Source organism: Nicotiana sylvestris, chromosome 6 (assembly GCF_000393655.2).
Source record: "Nicotiana sylvestris chromosome 6, ASM39365v2, whole genome shotgun sequence".
NCBI lineage: Eukaryota > Viridiplantae > Streptophyta > Magnoliopsida > Solanales > Solanaceae > Nicotiana > Nicotiana sylvestris.
In genome coordinates this window covers 191904819-191925117 of record NC_091062.1, presented here as the reverse complement: position 1 = coordinate 191925117, position 20299 = coordinate 191904819, and the positions used below count along the sequence as shown (strand labels likewise).

The window sequence follows — 20299 nt, the reverse complement described above, 5'->3', positions numbered from 1 at the left end:
TTCTCTCCCTCTTTCTTTCGATTTCAGTTTTAAGTTCAGTATTGAATTAGCTACTAAATTATTTAGTATTTAGATTAGTTGAGCACATAAATCAATTATGGCAAAATATCAAACTAAAAAAAAAAAAGAATGTAAATTTCATGTGCATAAGTTTAAAATTTCATATATGAATTTTCATGTGGATTTTGAAGTGTTTATTATTGGAATTTATAGGCAAGTATTGGAACGACCCATACAACTATATACTATGTTAGTATACTAAATGAGCAAGTTGCTTTGCGAATATTTAGCTTGCAATGCGAGCATGTAATATTCTCATGTTTTTATTGCACCCTTTAATATTTTGGTATAGTAGTATAGTCGCATATAGTTGTAGCAATATTCTAGAGCAATTATATACTTTGTTGGTATATATGTATACCATATTGTTATCATATGGTACTAGAAGTCTTTTTTTGCTACTTATATTTTTATTATATTTTTTAATATTTTATTATCATTTCTGTTCTAACTAGTATATATGGAGATTTGGTGGCCGTAGATTATGTTTTCTTGCTCCATAACAGGTTATGTTACTGCTAATGGTAGAGTGTGTACTGATATTTGTAGGGAATGAGATCAAGATTTGCATGACAATCACGTGGAATTAGAAAAGGAACAAGAATTAAAGAAAACAAAGAATGAGTCAAATTTGAGTGTGAAATAAGTTATGGGAACAAAAACAATAATATGATCTGGGCAAAAATAAATGAATAAAAGAGAAAAAAGAAAAGAGAAAAGAAAGAAAAAACGAAAAAAGAAAATAAGCATAGAAATAAAAAAAAATTGGGTAAAAAAGAGAAAATTCATAGTTTGATGGGTAGAAAAATAAATGAATAGGTTAGAGTAAATAATTTTATTTTTGGGCTGGTGTTTAAATTTTGTCCCTGAAATGGACATTATTACGAAAATAGTCCTTGGAAAAGACGTGTGCGTTTAATAAACCTTTTTACGGTCAAAAATACCCCTCAACCGAAAGAAACCACCTCTAAATCATGGCTTTCTTCCATAAAATATGATCAACTATTTCTCCAGGAAAAAACAAAATTTTGCGAACGGGATTTACAATATCTCTTCGATGTGGCAACCAAATTCGATAAGACATATTGTTTGCGAGTAATTTTTCTCTAATCTACTGCTACTATGTTTTCATATTTTTCCCTTTTTGAGGTTTTGGAAAAAAACATATTTATACTTGATATTTACGCCAAATTAATTAATGCAGTACATTTGTAATATATATAAACGATTACTTGATATGTATTCTCACTTTAAATTAGACCTCTTAAAGTTAATTAAATAATTTGGCTTCTATAAATATGATGTACATATCGAGTTCAAGTAAATATTTTCCATTAAAATATTAATCTTGCTTGTAATAAACGTCGGAGTGATAGCATATGTTCTCGTCTCTATCAGTTGAAGATTAGAAGAGGACATGATGACTGCAAAAGTCATAAAGATATGACTTCCTTAAACAAAACAAGCTTAGTATAGAAAAGTTCGAATTAATCTTTTCCTAGAAAAATGTTGAATTGTTTTACTCGGAGAACAAAGAGAATACTCACTAGGAAACTACAAGTCTTTATGGAGTCTTAATTGTTGATTTTTATCAAATAGTATACACACCACGCTAGTAGAATTGTTTTGAACCACAAATAATTATAGAAACAAAGACAACCACTCAAAGCACTATGGTCTCGTACAAGGGCGTCAAATGGGCGGTCTGGACTTATTTTGGGCGGATTAAAATGGGCTGAGTCAATAAATGGGTGAATCAGTTGATCCATCCAAAAGTAGCTTGGGCTCAGATAGATCGGGTCAAATTGGACTAAAATTTGAGTTATAGCCCCACCCATCTAACTCTTACCAAGCTTTAATTAATATATATTATTTTCTTATGTACTGTTTAACTATCAAATAAGACTTTTTTATTATTTTTTATAGTCATATATAACATATCAAACAAAATAAAATATTAGTTTAAAGATATTTTAACAAAGTTACTCATGAATCAATTTGGGCTAAAATCAACCCAAATAGACGGGCTGAAATGAGTCAGGTCAAGATGGGCTAAGTTCAACAAATGGACGGGTCAATAACCAGGCCAACCTTGAGCGAGTTGGACGGGTCAAATAAATCTGGGCTCAAATTACCACCTCTAGTCTCATATCATCCAAAAGTGGTCCTAACTGCAAGGAATTGGTCATGTTGCAAAATTCTAAACAAAGATGAAACATGATTCCCTCAATAGGAATCTTGATTTTTAACATAACCAAACTAAATAACTAGAACCAGACATTGTTTATGGCCAATAGAGGATCCTTGTGTTCTACTTCTGGCAACTATTTCAGCAGTAGAAGTGGGATTGATTTTGACCTTGATAACCACACCATTATAATAGCCTCTCCCATATGTCATTTTGGTACATAAGATTTTGAAATAAATAAAAAATAAAAAATAAAAATACTACAGTAAAGGTGAAGTGCATCTAACAAAAAGAGGGCACGTCTAATGTGACAAGCAGAAGATCAATTGAATCAGTCAACTAGGAAATTTGTTAATGGCCCCTCTTAGACAAAAGTCAGTCTCAAACTCTATTTAATTTTGTTTAATACTGTCAAAAAAGGTAACTATAAGTAATTATTTAAAGAAGCTAAACGAATTACCAAGAAAAAATAAAGCACAATCAAAGCTCTCTATAATAACTTTGTTTGTTCCGATATTTTATGACTGCTATAGTGAAGTGTTGTTATAGAGAACATAACATGAAAAATTAATTCAAAGAAATTTGACTGTTATAGTGAAATGATGCTATAATAGAGAAGTTTGATTATAAAGAAGAATTGATCCAAATATCCGTCTATCTAATCTTTTAAACTAAAAATCGCACGTGTATATATATAATATGTACAACTGTGTCTACTAGCCATCGTTTTTGCTTTGCATTTTTCTCCTGTACTTTATGTTCCTATTTTTCCAATGATCTCCGTGGTGATTCTAATATTCTCCCCCTTTTGTATTTTTATTATCTTGAGCCGAGGGTCTTTCGGAAATAGTCTCTCTACTCCTTCGGGATAGGGGTAAGGTATGCGTACACACTACCCTCCCCAAACCCTACTTATGAGATTTTACTAGGTGGTTGTTATTGTGTACAACTGTATTTTAATTAATATATAATTTATGTATACCGATTAAAAAAATAAATAATAAATCTGACCATCGAGATTGTAAATACCCTATTACAAGAATTACATTATAGTGAGGTGTGAAGAATATATTATACTGTCCAATATATAAGTGTAAAACCTTTTGTAATTGGTCCAAATGTAGCAAACACTTATTAGTGGAAGGCGGCTATGGTGTATACTACTCTAGTAAATTGGAAACTGGCTATGTATAGTTGCTTTCGGATCTATTTGGTCACCAACTATTAGACCCTACTGAATCCTATTGCTCGTTTTTATATCCGTTTCCCACCTCTTTTCTTACTGTTTTAGTTATTTTTGGTATTTCTTAGCCGCCGAGAGTTTGTGGTGTCACGCCTCTATATAACACTTAGAGGAGGACCCAGGATTTAAGCACAACATGAGCATTATTGTATGCTAATTGTTAGCGATAAAATTTGACGTGTAACTCTTTAAAATTTTAATGATTATAGTGACTTATCATCCAAGTATGAATAAAAAGAAGTTCTAAAAAAAGAAAAAATACCGAACAGAGAGAGATTTTTCGGAAAAAAATAGGTGCTACGGAAAGGAAAAATATTTGATTTAAACATATTTCAAACATTAAAATTTCTAATTTTTTCTCAAATAAAAAAGGGATTGGTGATCAAAAGGGTGTTTAAAAATTATCAAAAACTTACTAAAGAAATCAAGATTAAGGGTGTATTAATATTCAAAGAACTAAAGAAGAGTCTCAAACTCTTAGTTGCCATTGTTGAGTCGGAGTTGACGTATATCCGCTACTTTGTCAAAGTGATTGTTGAAGAAAGTATTTTTCCGCAAAAGAATTTGTATTTTAATGTATTATTATTCATTGTAAAGTAATATTTTATATTATTACTGTTTCTATTGATATTAACTCTCTCTATATTATTATTCCCTTTTCTTCACCTCTTTATCTTATCATTCACGATATATGAATTTCAATGAAATATAGTGTTGGGATCTTGAATTTGGTTTATCAACATTCTATGATTTTCACATCCATTTGTTTAATTTTCTTGTCCCTGATTTCAGAAAAGTGAGTTTTTGGCATCAAATATTGTGAAGTACATATACTTATTTGGAATTGTATGTTTAGGCATGGCCGAGAAGATGAAGCGCTGAGATGACTATAGAGGCATAAATGTATAGAAAAGTTATTTAAACCCGCGTAAACCCGTGTAAACCCGCTACCTGCCCCGTCCCTTATCAGTTTATTAAAAATTATCTTAACCCTTCCCGCACCGCATAAATTCATACCGCCCTGTACCCATACCGTTCCATTTGTCATCCCTTTAAATTATACTGTTATAAAGAGATTTGATTGTAATTAAATTTATTCGTTTCTAGCTACGTGTCCCAGAAGGGTGCCACAATTTGAAAAAATAGTCTTATTGATGTAGTCCCCTTGGGGGACAACCGACGAATAAAATAATTAGGTATTCAATAGTAAATATTATCATATGAAATGGGAAAGGTGAGTAAAAAAGATTAATTATACTAGCTTGTCTCACTAATTAGTTTAATCACATTAATATAGCAAACAATAATTAGAATAAAAATCAATGTCAATTCCAAAGGAGTGCAACTTATGGTCAACTTATTTTAAAAAAAATACAAACCCAATTGTAATAAATAAATAAATAAAAAACAATCGTCTCTTGTTTTATTGGAATCATAAAAACAGTATTTCTCCAAACAAAATTATTAACTCTATTTCTCCAAACAAAATTTTCGTACTACAAAATTGACGCTCACAAATCACATGTAAACATTTTAAAAGGGTACAAAAATCTCTCATAAAATCGCCGTTTAAATCGGCTACTAATTAACATATGCCACGTCACCGTCAGCAATGACTCAATTTACAAAAATGCCACATCTTTTATCTAAAACAACGAAATAGCCCACGCTATCGAGCTTCAAGAGCAAAATCGTCAAAGTCAAACTCGCCGAATTCCTCGCCGTAGTATTTCTCCGACATCCCAAATTCCGGCAACCGGAAAAGGGAGTCAACGTCAAATCCAAAAGCGTCCACTTCACAGAACCCCAAATCGTCTAACGGCGTAAAATAATCGTTACGGAGAACTGACGTAGGCGACAAAGCGACGTCGTTTTCGCCTTTCTCTCCACCGTCCGTAACAGACTCCGTTTCCGTTACATCCGCCGTTAATACTTTCGGAAAGTTAGTAACAGCGTCAGGACCTTTGAGCTTAACAGCAGCTTCGTCGTAAACAGTAGCTGCTTCCTCCGGGGTATCGTAGGTTCCTAACCAAACCCGTTTTCCCCGGGTCGGGTCGCGGATTTCTGCTGCCCAACGTCCCCACGGCCTTTGACGGACGCCTCTAAACTTTTTCCGGCGAGTGACGTCAGTATCCGGCGAAACCAATCTTCGTTTTTTTTCACATATCAAATTGGGTGATGGCATGAAATTGATCTCCGTCACGTGTCTCCTCACTCTCCGTACAGTATCTTGTCCTTCGTCGTCCGAGGAATCAGTTGCGTCAGCATCTGTAAGTATGATTCGAACAACTCTCTGGGAGAACTTAGAATGGAAATTGGATTTTTCGTTTTGCTCAGGAACATGTTTGTTTTTAGTGACTATGTGTTGGGAAAACTTAACTGTTTTTGGTACATCCATAGGAGAAATGACTGGATTTCTTATCATGGGATAAGTTGAAGTTTTGTAGAAAACAGGATTAGAACATTAATCTATCTTTGTAGAAGATTAAAGACAGATCAAGAACTGGTTCGAAGATGAAATTTGTAACAGCAAAAAGAGTGATATTTGTAACAAGGAGGGAATGAATTTATAAGGGAGTTTTATGGAGTGAATAGTCACCACTATTTAAATAGTAAAGTGGAAAAGTTGCAGTGCTATAAATAGAATGATTTGAGGAAAAAGTTGGATTGTAGTGTGGAAAAAGAGGTTTCTTTGTTGTTTTGGCGGGAAATAAGGCGGATGCATGCACCATACAACTACCTGTTTCAACTCAACCGGTACTTTCGACGCAGAATATAAATTTATGCCTAAAAAATCACCAAAATTACAATAAATAATATATATAAGCTAAAATCCTAGATCCACCTATGAAATAAGCTAACACCTCTCAGTTTTCCTGCAGTCCAAATTAAAGATGAAAGATTTCCTTTTAAGATCACGATTCTGCGACATGGACCAAAACAACTAAACAAGGTGAGAGAAAGGAGGTCTAAGCAGAGAAGATAGGAGCCTGCTCTCCACTCAAATATATAGTGCATGGGTAGTGTACAGCTCTGAAATGCCACAAATCTCATGCAGATTCACAGACGTACCAGTTTGGGGCCCCGAATCAGATCCGATCCCACACTGAGATATACAAAGAGACTACAACAAAATTTGGATTTATGTTCTATACAATAAAATTTGGATTTGGTTATCGGAATTAGGATATTAATTCCGATATTTAATTCGTCATTGCATTTCTCTAAAGTTTGACTACTGATATTAGCTAATACCGATGCAAAATTTATACCAACATCTTAGTATTATCTACCCATATAAAAGATGAGATTATAATTCTAACTTTGTTTTGAACGAAACAATGGAATACAATTCAATTGGATATTGTGCACATCTATTTATTTTTTTCAAATTACTATATCAAATTTATTTTTATAGACCAACTTAATGTTACAATAATTTTTTTTATACACTGTCAATAAGTCTAATATTCTTAAGAAAAATTTGTACTACAATAGAGAAGTTCAGTACAAGGGGAGTAAATGCAGTGTGGGGACTAAAATAGGTGAAGGATCTTCTTTACAGCTGGTGATTTTGGACATGTCAATTGTCAAACGCCCCCGCCCCACACCCAGCAACCCCGAATGCCTTCTCTGTCCTTGTACGCCTAGTATACTAAGCAGAAAGTCTGGTGATTTTAAAAAAAGAAAAGAGAAAAAGGAGAAAGTCTATGGCCTTGGATTTCACTTTTTACCAATTACCCAACTTTGCACCGTTTTGATTAATTCGAAAAGGAAGCTTCCAAGTTCGACGTACTATGAGGTTTTAAGAAGCTATAATGAGTTAAGGTCCAACCTTTTTGTATAACCATAATGAAATTTGATATCAGTACCCGTGGAAGTATGAGAGAAATAGGAGGGTACAGTAGTGAAGTTTCCACACATTGTTTGCTTACTATAAATACAAGGCACGTGAAAATTTGTCAGCCTATAATTAAATGTTTTACTTCTCTTATTGGGACACCCGAATGAACAAGAGATACTATAAGCAAATGCCATGGGACCAGAAAAGGCAACCCACGACATTAAAACGTCTGACATGAATATGATAAGTGAAGACAGACCTGATTAGCATGGCACGTGAATCTACAGGCGGAAGACTTGTTTGCTTGCAAACCAAACAACAATCATTTGCACATTTTAGTTTTCTTTATTAACCCCAATAAAGCACTAATCAGCATACCCCCTTCCAATTTCAACTCAACAGTACCTACAGACAAACTTTCGGCCGCATAATGAAACTACAGCATCTGGAGCTTCCTAATTGCTCCAATATTCATTTGGTGCTCCTCGATAGTGACTCAATTCTCACACATTTATGGCAAGCCGGCAATTATGACCACACAAGTTGAACAACAAATGTGTAGCTTAGAAGCCATATACCCTCATCTTTCCACGAAGAACAATATACCCTTCCAATTCATTTCGTCGAGGTAGGAAGAATCTGAAAAATGGAAAAAACTAAAAGCTATTCTGCATATTTTGGCTCATCGACACACTGCTTATCGTGTAACAACCCTTCACGAAATGGAGGGATAGGAAAGGAAAGGTAGCACAATTTCATCAGTACAATTCCTAAGAGTTAAGACAACAACCTCAGAGTGCATTTGGCTTCAACACATTAGAAAGAGTCACCACTAAGAGAATCATCTGTTCAACCATACACATTAATTAGCTTGCTGAAACATCAGCGCTTAGGCCCCTTCTTGCAGCTGTTGTAAATCAACTTGAACCAAGAAAAAAGCCTTGAAAAGTCTAATACTTCGGCACAATACACATGCAAGAAAAGAGTCAAAAAATTTAAGACCAAATACGGAGATCGATAACACTGACCTCCCACTTTAGTAGGGAAACATATAGCTACACAGATTTTCAAAAAATCTGCTTTGCACAACTTACAACATCACAGAACACTGAAATATGATCTCATAGGCTCATACAGAGGAGAGTTGGGGTTTGATCACTGAATTTTTGCCACTCAAAAGCACCATACGAGGTTGGTCAAATAGACAAAACTTGGGAAAGGAGCAAAAGTAAAATTACATTTTAGGTTCTCCCCTCACTAAATTCATCAAATAAATATATTCACATATTGAAAGATCTCGGTCTTCTTGGCAACCCAACATGAATGGAGAAGAGAAGTAAACTGAATTCCTTACCAACATTTTACTTTCATCCAAGCACAAAGACATTGCACTTAAGGGTGAAAGCAAAATGAAATTGTTGCAATTAAAAGTGTCTCAGGCACGTCCGAGGACACTTTCCGCATCATCCCATAGCATATTTCTGTGTCCAGCTACGAGCAGTGGCCTCGTACTTGGCCCTGTCAGTCTTGTACATATGAGCAATTTCTGGTACAAGTGGATCGTCTGGATTTGGATCTGTCAACAGAGAACAGATGGACAACAGGACCTGAAAACACAAATAGGCCGGTAAGACCCTTCAAATCGCAAAAGACAACTGAAAAACAAGAAAGATAACCAGCCAAACTCTGTCGCCATTTTTTAAGATGGTTTACTGCTGACTTGGTATGTAAACGGGTTTTCATCACATTTTGGATAATTTGGTAGGTATGTGCAAATAGAAGACTCCAAACAAAGGCAAAGATAACAAAAAATATAAGACCACTCCATTAGTCATAAGTGTTGGTCAAAGGATAGTACACCAGTAACAGCTTCAAGAAGGACTATTTGGCCTACTCTAAGCCATGAATCCAATGGCCCAAATTAGTTAATCTTTCTTTATAAAAAGAGAAGAGATCAAGGCTCAACAGGTCTAAACAATCAAGACACAGAAAACATGGACCATTCGCCACAAAACAGTATAAAAAACCACCGCTGCCATCTTCATATTGTTAAAGTTAGTCTACAGGCTGGACTCATTTTCATATAGCAAGCCAAGACCAGAAAAAACAAGATTTAATTGGACATAGACAAAGATCAAGATCTAAACCTTAGATATGGTCAAAGCTGGACTCCACTGTTCTTTAAGAATATCCAAACATATACTTCCATTGCTATTGATGTTGGGGTGGAAAACCTTAGTTCTAAATGCAACCTGAAACAAAAAGAATATCAACCTTGTGTAATCACCATAGAACTCAACACACAACTATGAATCAAATTCTCAGAATAGGCAGGGAAGAAATCATATTGTGCACATTCCACTGCTCTGCAACAAATGAAACCCTTAACATCTAAGAAATTACAAAGCCATCATGAAGGTAAACTTAATTTAGCAGCAAACAAATGTCAGCAAATAAACTGGATAAAACTGTTAATGCCCATGATTACTGAGCTATAATCTTGAACAGCACCCCAAGAAACAGCTCACCCTAGCACCCAGACATAAGAGAGCTGAGAATTCCTTCTGTCATGTATTCTCGAATCTCGATTAATGCAGGAAGGTAAACTTCTCAATGAAAAGCTTCAAATGTCATCTCAAGCAGTGGGAATGATCACAAGGATATGAAGAGGGGAGTAACAACCATCTAAGACTTGCTGAATTTTTCCATAGGGAAGTGGAGCTGTCTATGAACTCTGACTATAGTCCGCCATGTAAGCCTGCAGACTTATCTCTATGGTATGCAAACATGGTAATGTACCAAATGTCAGCATTTATAATGCTAGCATACTCCACATTTTACTAACAAGGCAATGATTTTGAAGGTTTTGTGCGGCCCTAAAAAAGGGAAAATATAGAGCATAGGCTGAGGCAAGGTATGAGGTAAAATTACCTTTGTATTTTTCACGGCCCTCATTAATAAATTATTTATTTGAAGATTTTAGGAAATAATCAACTATGATGTCAATCAATGCTATCATTACATATGACACGGCCAATATTAAGGTTGTGCATCCATGACAAATTTGGCTTATTTTTAGAAAAAGAAAATTAATTATATTAAACACCTACAACATTATTCATTTGTATTTGAAGAAATTTCATGCAATATAATGCTCTCCAGTTTAAAACAACAGTGGATGTAAAGGAGCACACAGAGATATGGACAAGGACACTCTGGAGCATAGGCTTACCTTTGGAGGCTTGAAAGGATAATCAGGAGGGAAATGAATTGAAACCAAAAATACGCCTCCTGCATAAGGGCTATCTGTAGGCCCCATGATCGTTGCTTGCCAGTGGAACATATCCTCAGCAACTGGACCTGTATTAGACGAAGTATACTACTTAATATCAACATAACAGCCATGTGATTAAGCACCCACACTAACAAACATATAATTGCACTCAGCAACTTAAGGCCTATCCTAAGTTATAAGGAAATCACAACTGCTTGCATGACAAATGCAGCACATAAGAAAAGAGAAGAACAACACAGGAATTCTGATTGATAATGAGATAGTGAATCCGATATAAATATGCAATACAAACAGGCTGTAACAGGCCGTTTGGTGGATTAGCAAGACGTGCACAAGCTGGCCGGACACCACCATCATTTTAAAAAATAAACATAAAAAAAAGACACAATACAACCAAATCTGCATTCAGCTGTAGTTAACTCAGAATGGAACAACCAATTAATAATGTCAATTCTTTTATTAATAGAGTGGTGCCGAATACAGCACACGTGCACCTCCACTAATCCACCCAAACTTGTTATCTCCTACCAGCACATGTAAAAGATGTCTCTGCTTACCAAGGCTTAGGTTGTTGACCTTTTCCGATAAGGAAGAGAGATCACCTTTCAGGCATAGTTCAATGTCTAAGCCTACAATAAATATATGATGAACCTAAACAAGAACAGAAAATTCACCTAATTTGCTTCTACTACGATTTGAACCTTGGTTCCCAAGATCGTTACTCCAACTCCTCGACCACTTTGGAATTTGGGGCCTAATGCCACCATTGTTATAGAAAACAAACATTTAAATCAAAATACAGAAACAGCAAATAGCTACAGCAAATTACTAACAGTTGTTCTTCTGCTACTAGTTCAATACTTTGCAGCATTATCCTCACAAAAGCAGCAGAAATTCAATCACAAGGACTTACCATATCAAGTCCTTAGCTATAAAAAACTAGCACATAAGCTAAGAAAACGCATAAACAGAATGAACAATGGAAAAAAAACAGCTGAGCTAACATACCAGCGCTGCATGATGTCGGAGGATCCTTCTGCAAATCCTTGAGCTCCTTCAATATACGCTTCGACGCCATAGATTAGCTCGTATAGCTTCAAATCCAAGCCCTAACCAAACATAAATACAGATTCTTTCATCATAAACCATAGATCTTCAAATTCAATTAAAGTAGAAAACATATTGAACCCTAGCTAAAAGTAAATCTAATGGATTATTCATGAGATAATCCCCTAGATCTATGTTAGAAAAATGAAATTACAGAAGCATGAAGATTTAGGGTTAGAAAAAGTACCAAGAAGATGCGAGGCGATTGATTGAATGAGGTGAAAACGGAGATTTGCTGAGCTTGGATTAGGTATTTGAATTGAGCCAATAGTTTGGACGAAGGGGAAAACAATAAATATATTACTATTCCTACGTAATAACGGAGTATAAAAATGCTATTTGTACTCATATTTAAGAGTGGGGTCCAGATGCAGGTTCTAGAATCCTCTTCTGGAGTCATAATGTGCACATACCACAACCGACGGCTGCTAGTCTTTATGTTTTGCCCAGTTTCCAATTTTGTAAATATTTTCTATATTCAGTTTCTTAAGATGTTATATCAATATCATACTCAATTAAATTTGATAGATTTATTATTATTTTTTTGGTTCCATAATTTTGATTTATTCTATTTGAATAGAAAATTGTAATTTTCTCTTTTCTTTTGTATTACTTTTTGTTGTCTCTAAGAAAAAGTTACTCCACAGTACTTTTTTTGTGAAAGTGGAACAGTGAATGGTATTATAGAAGACATTTATTTGAGAGGAAAAAAAAAGAGAAATAAAAGCTATCCACCCTAATTTGAAGTTACAAGAATGATGTAGTGAGACGATAACATAAACATTATTTGAAATTTTTGGAAAATACTTTGTTCCACACACTCTGTTAATATCAACTTCAAATCTTTTCTTTTTCAACTTCAACCAAAATGGCATTCAAACGCCTAGGCATTGTTTGGTCATATTCCACAAATTTCGTTCTTTTCAACTGAACTCTTGTTAAAAATGACCATCAATTAGTTGTTGATTTGTGCGTACTAAATACAACAACACAATAACCCAGTAAAATCTCACAAGTGAAGTTTGTAGAGGGTAGAGTGTGAGGTTGTTTCCGATAGACCCTCGGATCAAGAAGACGAAAAAATACAATAGATCAGTAGCAATAACAGAAGCCAGAAAGATAATAAGAGTTAGAAAATAGATGGAAACGCAATAACAATAACCAGCAATAATGGCACGATACTATGAAAACGGAAAAATAGTATGAACACAATATGTGCATACTGAATCTTACAACAAATGACCTTGGGGGTTGGGGGGGGGGGAGGGGAGGATTACTTAGTCTACTATATTGCCTAAGGAAAACAACTCAACAAAAATTCACACTTTCATTAAGAAGAAGGATGTATTTTTTGTACTGAGTATAGAGTTGAACAAATTTCTCAGCATTACAAATTGTTAGTCACAAATCCAAGGAATGTAAGTGATCTGCACATTTTGAGTCCTAAGATCTATTCTCTTTCTGAAGATTGCCTGTTTTCAGAGTCAGATTGTCTGACCTCTTCAATCATTTTAACAACTTCCTCCATGTTGGGTCGCATGTCTGGGACCTTTGCAACACATGCCATAGCAATTTGTAGCATCTGTACCATCTCTTCTTCGATGTTTTGAAATCTCATCAAATCGACGTCAAAAACCTCTGATGTCCATTCCTCCTTAAGAACTGACTGGACCCACCTAGGAAGGTCAACCATGTCATCGCGCCCCGGTGATTGCATTGGCTGCTTTCCAGTAAGCATCTCAAGTAGTAAGACGCCGAAGCTGTAGACATCTGATTTATGACTATGCTTTCGGGTTTCTATCACCTCAGGAGCTCGGTATCCTGGATAACGAGTTGGAGCTGCAGGGAAGTTCATTATAGGGGCTAAACCAAAATCTGAGACACAAGCTTCTAGGTCTTGCTTGAGTAGGACGTTCGAGGACTTGATATTTCCATGAGCAAATTTTGGACCACCCACTGAATGGATGTGGGCAATCCCCCTTGCCGCTCCAAGAGATATTTTAACTCTCGACTCCCAGTCCAGTGGAGTTCTTCCAGAAGTCCTGCTGCCTATAATGACAGTAGAGTTCGACATGGATTGGATATTAGAATTATCAGCAGTGTGTGTTCACCATTAGCAGTATGTCACTGATAAGTATATGCAGGTTGGTGAATGGGGAATGAGTTCACTTCTCGTGTAGTCTTCCAGGACAGATATTAGGTATATTATGCATGAAGATTTACAGCTCTAGCAGCTTTCCAGTTAGAAAAGCAGCAAGATAGTGTGAGTGATAAACTACACCTTCGGTGGAGCAGTGATAGGTAAAAGAAAGCTGGCAAATGTCAATATGTTGCTATATAAATGATAGATACAAGATTACATTCCGTACTCATATAATAGATGTAGAAAGATCAAACAGACGTATACATACAAAATGTGTTTCTTCTTCTCTAAGATCACAATTAGCTACAAGAAAGAATGCTCCTTTTCACACCAATTAGCAACTTTAAAGTTCAAACTCAAATTGTTTAGATTCGTTATGAATTATTTTTAGGACATTGCTTGAGTGAAGTTTGTGCTTTATAAGGAGTTTCTACTCATTCAATGACAAATGGCGTATCAAGTTGCTCCACCAAAAACCAGAAATAGAGAAAGGAAATGACGATAAGAGCAAAAGATGCCTTACCATGCAAGAGCATTGACAAGCTGCCACTTGAGAAATAACCATACACCATTAGCTTCTCATCCTTGGAATAATAATAGGCACGTAAAGGAACAACATTTGGATGCTGTCTAACTCTACCAATAATTTCCATCTGTTGTTCAAAGTCCTTCTTCCCTACAATGACTTCTTTTAATCTTTTAACCACCACTGTCGTTGACTCCTCCAAAATAGCTTTATAAGCAGTTCCAAAGCTCCCCTTTCCTAGCACTTCAGCTGAGGCCCTCAACAGGTCCTCGAGATCGAAATTGTAAGAGCAGCTTTCAAAGAAAACCAGCTTATTTTTCTCATGTTCTTGCACCTCACTACTAAACTCTTCCCTCGGCTTTTCACTCCTTCCTCCACTTGAAGATTTCCCTTTCACCACACCTCTGCCATCACCCCTTTTCCTTTTCAGGAAGCACAAAACCACGATTAGAGCTAGCAGAAAGACCAGCACAGCCCCTCCAGTGGCAATAGCAATAATAGCCCATAATTTAAGTTTCTTCTTTGAGCTTTTTTCTTGAGGAATGCTTGGTGAAGGTGCAGGTGGGGATGGGGGTAGTGGTAGAACAGGGGAACAAGGATTTAAGGGTAGTCCACACAAGAATGAGTTCCCCGCAAAGGAAGAATTTGGAAACTTTTGGAGGGATAATGGAATAGAACCATTAAAATTGTTGTGGCTTAAATTTAAACGTCTTAGCCTTGGAAGGGTGATATTGGGTATAGGTCCAGAAAGCAAGTTATTCTGGAGGCTTAGACTAGTTAGCTGAGTCAAATTCTGAATTGTTACAGGAATCTTACCAATGAAGGAATTATGAGAAAGGTCCAAAACACTCAGTTTATTCGAAAAAGAAGAAGGAATAGGTCCAGATAAGTTATTGTGCTGTAAGAATAGGTATTGAAGAGAAGGAAGTGAAGTGATATCAGAAGGAAGGTTTCCGCTGAGACGATTGGATCGAAGGCTGAGAATCCTTACGGCATCCATCTTCCCAAGAGTATTTTCTGGAAGTGGACCAACGAGTCCAACTCCTGGAAGCCGTACAGCCACCACATGGGCCCCATCCGTACTACAAGTAATGCCTACCCAAGATGAGCAGATTGGGGTGGCAGGATTCCAGTTGATCTTCAAGCCATGTGGGACTGCTGCGGCAAAATTAAGAAGGGCTTGTCTGTCTGAGTTTAGATCACCAAGACTCAGAGGAACAATAGTTGCTACAACAAAAAGATAATGTAGCAGTTGATTGGTGTAGCAGATTCTCATGAGGAAACCTTCAGTCGATCGAAAGCCAAAATGCTGACAGTGCTGTGGTTTTCCTGGAATAATACAGTAGATAAAAAACTTGAGAGCCAAACAAATATCAAAGGAGAAGGATAAAAAATACATATTCACATGGCAAGCATCTATGCGTTCACAGTTATTAAAATATCCTCAAGAAAGATGTTTGGAGATGCAGTTCGGCATCGAGTTTTCACGAACTAAAACTGGAGACTTAGCTAAAGATAGTGCATAATGAAAGAAAAGATCCATATAGGTGATACTATTTTGTCATGATGATGATATGAGTTGAGCTTAAGGATTAAGTGAGGATTCATATCATCGACCCCAACTTTGCTTGGGACTGAGGCATAGTTGTTATTGTAAAACTGGAGTTGATTCTTTATGGATGCCACTTAACAATTAATCTGTGTTCAACTAATGTTTCGTTTTGCACATATATTCCAAAAGCACTTAGTAGTGACCTATACTTGGATTCCTTATGAATGCCAAATAGTAATGATCTATGTTCAACTATTTATTACCAGATGCAAAAGAGGACCAGTAAAACTAATCATGTTTTAACAACATATAATAACTTCAGACAGCAATTCAATCTCATATTCACTCAGATGAGAAGATATGTGAAATGACATTCAAGCTTAAACACAGAAGTAATGTAGTGTCTTCATCTATTACCTAAAGAGAAACATGTATGGTTGAACTACTTACACAATAATCAACAGAGGCGTACTGGAAAGATTGAGATGAAAGAAAAGATAAGAATGCCAAATGAGGTTCAACACAAAACAGTAGGAGTATATTTTTGCTTCCCAAGAATAAAGCAAAATGAAGAATGGAAGTGGGAAAGGAAAACCATAAAACTAAGTCTTAAAATGCTTATTATACAAGGAAGTGGGTGAAGATGTTACAGATGGACGAATGATAACATCAAAAGACAAAAAAGATGTTGTAACACATTGAACCAGGTACAATCATTCAACAGCTCAGAACTGCAGTATTAATGTGATTAGGAGAAAATATATAGCAGGAGAAGAAACATTCTCAGAAAAATCTTTGAGTCACAAAGATTCAGTTTTCAACTTCATGAACAATGAGAGTCTTGAAGTAGAAGAGCAAGAGCTAAGATATAAAAATAGTTAGCACTTAAGTATTCTAATTTCTAACTTGATAATATTTTATAGAAATCAAAGGGAAGGAGAATCACCACCCCTTAAGTCAACTTGGGACTAGACTAACCCGTTCAATACTAAGTTCTTCACCCTCGTAATATTCTTACCCAAGATTGGAGCTTGAACCAGTTGATGAAGAATAGCAACATCATAAAGAGAAAATACCTACCAAAATAGGCACCCAAAAAGGTCAGGGTGGAGCCACAAGCCTGCATACGGTTACAATAGAACCCAATAGCTTTGGCCTAGACCCTGTATTTATGTTTAGAATTTATTTAATATTTACAAATAATTTATTCAAAACCTAGTAAGCTGCCTTTTCTAAAATGCAAAACCCATAAACTCAAAATTCTAGCCCCACCTTTGCATGATGTCTAAGGTTCAAATTCCAGCAGAGATAAAAAACACTAGGTGATTTATTTCCATCTATCTAAGCCTTTATGAAAAGAGTTAACCGGTACATGTAATGGCGAGAGGTAGCAGGTACCGGGCAGAATAGTCGAGGTGGGCCCAAGCTAGCCCATACACCACTGTTAAAACAAAAAGAACCTACCACATTCATAATACTTCTCTCAAGCAGATGTCAAAGAGGGTTGGGTTAGTTCGGCTTATTGAACAACCCCAAGTTTTATCAGGTCACAGTAATAGGGAATCCTAAGCTTCCATTAGACAAAGACAATTAGTTTCTCCAATGATATAATTCAAAAGAACCAATAACATCTTCAGTTTTTTTTCAATTCTTTATATTTCCACAAAAGTCGAGCTGAACAGATACAGGTTGACAAAATTCAGAAACATACATAAGAAGACACAGTGAATTACCTCGAAAAATAGAAATTTTGAGACACCCCTTAAAGTTTTAGGAGGAATGCTGAGGTTCTGAGGTCAAAATAACAAGTACCCATGAGAACTTTCGTATCGAATTTATCCAGTGAATTTGGAATGTACCAAATTATAGTAACCACATTTTGCTAAAAATGGAAAGTTCACATATTGCAAAGCTGAAAAAGTCCCAAGGAAGAGGTGACCCTTTTGCTTAAGCTGAAGAAGTAAATAATGGATCTATGTTAATAGATAAAGGCAAATGGTGTACTCGAGAATATGTTGAGAAAGAGAAGGAGACAAAAATTGAACGGGTGTTAGATTGTTAGTGCAAGTGAAGACTGAGAGGTGAGAAATGGTAAGAAGGGTTACAGAGTTTCAGGATTTGGTTGATGGATGCCAAATATCACTTAATCTATGTTCAACTAATGCTTCTTTTTGCACATACGTTCCAAAAGCACATAGTAATGACCTTGACTTGGATAATTCTTTATGAATGCCAAATAGCAATTGATCTGTGTTCAACTAATTTTTCACCAGATGCAGAAACGGACCAGTAAAACTAATCATGTTCTCACAGAAAAAAAAATAAAGAAAGAAAACACCAGGTCAGATAACAACATACTAAAGCTGAAAGCTCTGCAGACTTTATCAAAAATCTTGTCCCCTAAACTAACAACATACAGTAACTTCAAAAGCTATTCAATCTCACAGATAGATGAATGATTACACCAAAAGAGAAAAAGATGTTGTGACACATTGAATCACGTACAATCGTTAAACAGCTCAAAACAGCAGTATTAGTTTGATTAGAAAAGTATATACTCCCTAGAAGAAGACAACATTCTCAGAGAAACCTTTGGTTCACAAAGATTCAGTTTTCAACTTCATGAACAAAGAGAGTCTTGAAGTAGAAAAGCAAGAGCTAAGATATACAAATAGCTAGCACTTAAGTATTCTAATTTCTAACTCGATAATATCTAATAATCAAAAGAAAGGAGAATCACCACCCCTTTAAGTCAAGCTGAGACTAAAATAACCCCATTAATCATAAGTTTTTCACTCTCATAGTATTCTTAACCAAGATTGGAGTTTGTAACAGTTGATGAAGAATAGCTACATCATAAACATAAAATACCTACCAAAACAGGCACCCAAAGGGTGTGGCCTAGTGTAAACGAAAGGTCAGGGCGGAGCCACAAGCCTGCGTATGGTTACAGCAGAACCCAGTAGTTTTGGCCTAGACCCTGCATTTATGTATAGAATTTATTTAATATTTATAATTAATTTATTCAGAACCTAGTAAGCTGCCTTTTCTAAAATGCAAAACCCATGAACTCAAAATCCTAGCTCCGCATTTGCATTCGGTTTAAGGTTCAAATTCCAGCGGAGGTAAAAAAATACTAGGTGATTTCTTTCCATGTATGTAAGCCTTTATGAGAAGAGTTATCCAGTACATGTGATGTGGGAGATAACAGGTACCGGGTGGAATAGTTGGGGTACACAAGCTAGCCCGGATAACGCCGTTAAAACAAAAAAGAACCTACCACATTCATAATACATCTTTCGAGCAAATGTCAAAGAGGGTTGGGTTAGTTGGGCTTATTGAACAACCCCAAGTCTTATCAGGTCACAGTAATAGGGAATCCTAAGCTTCCATTAGACAAATATAGTTAGTTTCTCCAAAAATACAATTCAAAAGGACCGACAACATCTTCAGTTTTTTTTCAATTCTTTATATTTCCACAAAAGTCGAGCTGAACAGATACAGGTTGACAAAATTCAGAAACATACATAAGAAAACAAAGTGAATTACCTCGAAAAATTGAAGCTTTGAGAAACCCCTTAAAGTTTTAGGAGAAATGCTGAGGTTCTGAGGTCAAAATAACAGTACCCATGAGAACTTTCGTATCGAATTTATCCACTGAATTTGGAAAGTACCAAGTTATAGTAACCACATTTTGCTTAAAATGGAAAGTGCATATATGGCAAAGCTGAAAGAATCCCAAAAAGAGGAGACCCTTTTGCTTAAGCTGAAGAGGTAAATAATGGATCTATGTTAATAGATAAAGGCCAATGGTGTACTCGAGAATATGTTGAGAAACAGAAGGAGACGAAAATTGAACAAGTGTTAGATTGTTAGTGGAAGTGAAGACTGAGAAAGGGTACGAAGGGTTTCAGATTTTCAGGATTTGGTTGCTGGGATTAGTCACTCCAGTTTTTCAACCAGAGAGAGAGAGAGAGAGGGGTTTAATTGTTTGTTGTCATAACAGAGCATAAATGTAACGAATTTGTCAGATTTGTTTATGTTGGCGGAGCATATGTATAATTGTGTTCCCTTCTAACCCGCGTCATAAATTATTTACATTCCGTAACCAAAAAAAAAAAATTTATATAATTTTTATATATATCATACAATATATATATATATATATATACAAAATATATATATTTTTTTGGTTATTATTTTAAGAGCATCTATACAATGTCATTTTCCATTTATATTTTTCACGTATAAAATTAGATTAGATATATCATTATTGTTATACTCTCGGATTTATATAGGATTATTGCCTTCTGGTTGACTCACAAACTTTAGGTTCAAAAC

General features: G+C 35.6%; 3 protein-coding genes across 3 annotated transcripts; all 3 read right to left on the bottom strand.

Moving 5' to 3' along the window:
• Nucleotides 1–4890: 4890 nt before the first annotated feature.
• On the bottom strand, nucleotides 4891–6745 carry LOC104244412 (pathogenesis-related genes transcriptional activator PTI6-like). The gene has a single exon (XM_009799825.2). It carries the CDS (start codon nucleotides 5914–5916, stop codon nucleotides 5161–5163), a length of 756 nt encoding a protein of 251 aa, XP_009798127.1. The 5' UTR covers nucleotides 5917–6745; the 3' UTR covers nucleotides 4891–5160.
• A 1584-nt stretch (nucleotides 6746–8329) lies between these two features.
• Nucleotides 8330–12050, bottom strand: LOC104244413 (ubiquitin-conjugating enzyme E2-17 kDa-like). Its single transcript, XM_009799826.2, has 5 exons — nucleotides 11925–12050; nucleotides 11639–11739; nucleotides 10568–10695; nucleotides 9483–9587; nucleotides 8330–8942 (listed from the first exon to the last, which is right to left on the bottom strand). Exons 2-5 carry the CDS (start codon nucleotides 11706–11708, stop codon nucleotides 8799–8801), a joined length of 447 nt encoding a protein of 148 aa, XP_009798128.1. The 5' UTR covers nucleotides 11709–11739; nucleotides 11925–12050; the 3' UTR covers nucleotides 8330–8798.
• A 995-nt stretch (nucleotides 12051–13045) lies between these two features.
• LOC104244414 (probable inactive receptor kinase At5g58300) lies at nucleotides 13046–19966 on the bottom strand. The gene is made up of 3 exons (XM_009799828.2): nucleotides 19508–19966; nucleotides 14404–15735; nucleotides 13046–13786 (listed from the first exon to the last, which is right to left on the bottom strand). The coding sequence occupies exons 2-3, from the start codon at nucleotides 15680–15682 to the stop codon at nucleotides 13188–13190; spliced, it is 1878 nt and encodes a 625-aa protein (XP_009798130.1). The 5' UTR covers nucleotides 15683–15735; nucleotides 19508–19966; the 3' UTR covers nucleotides 13046–13187.
• Between the last annotated feature and the right edge of the window lie 333 nt (nucleotides 19967–20299).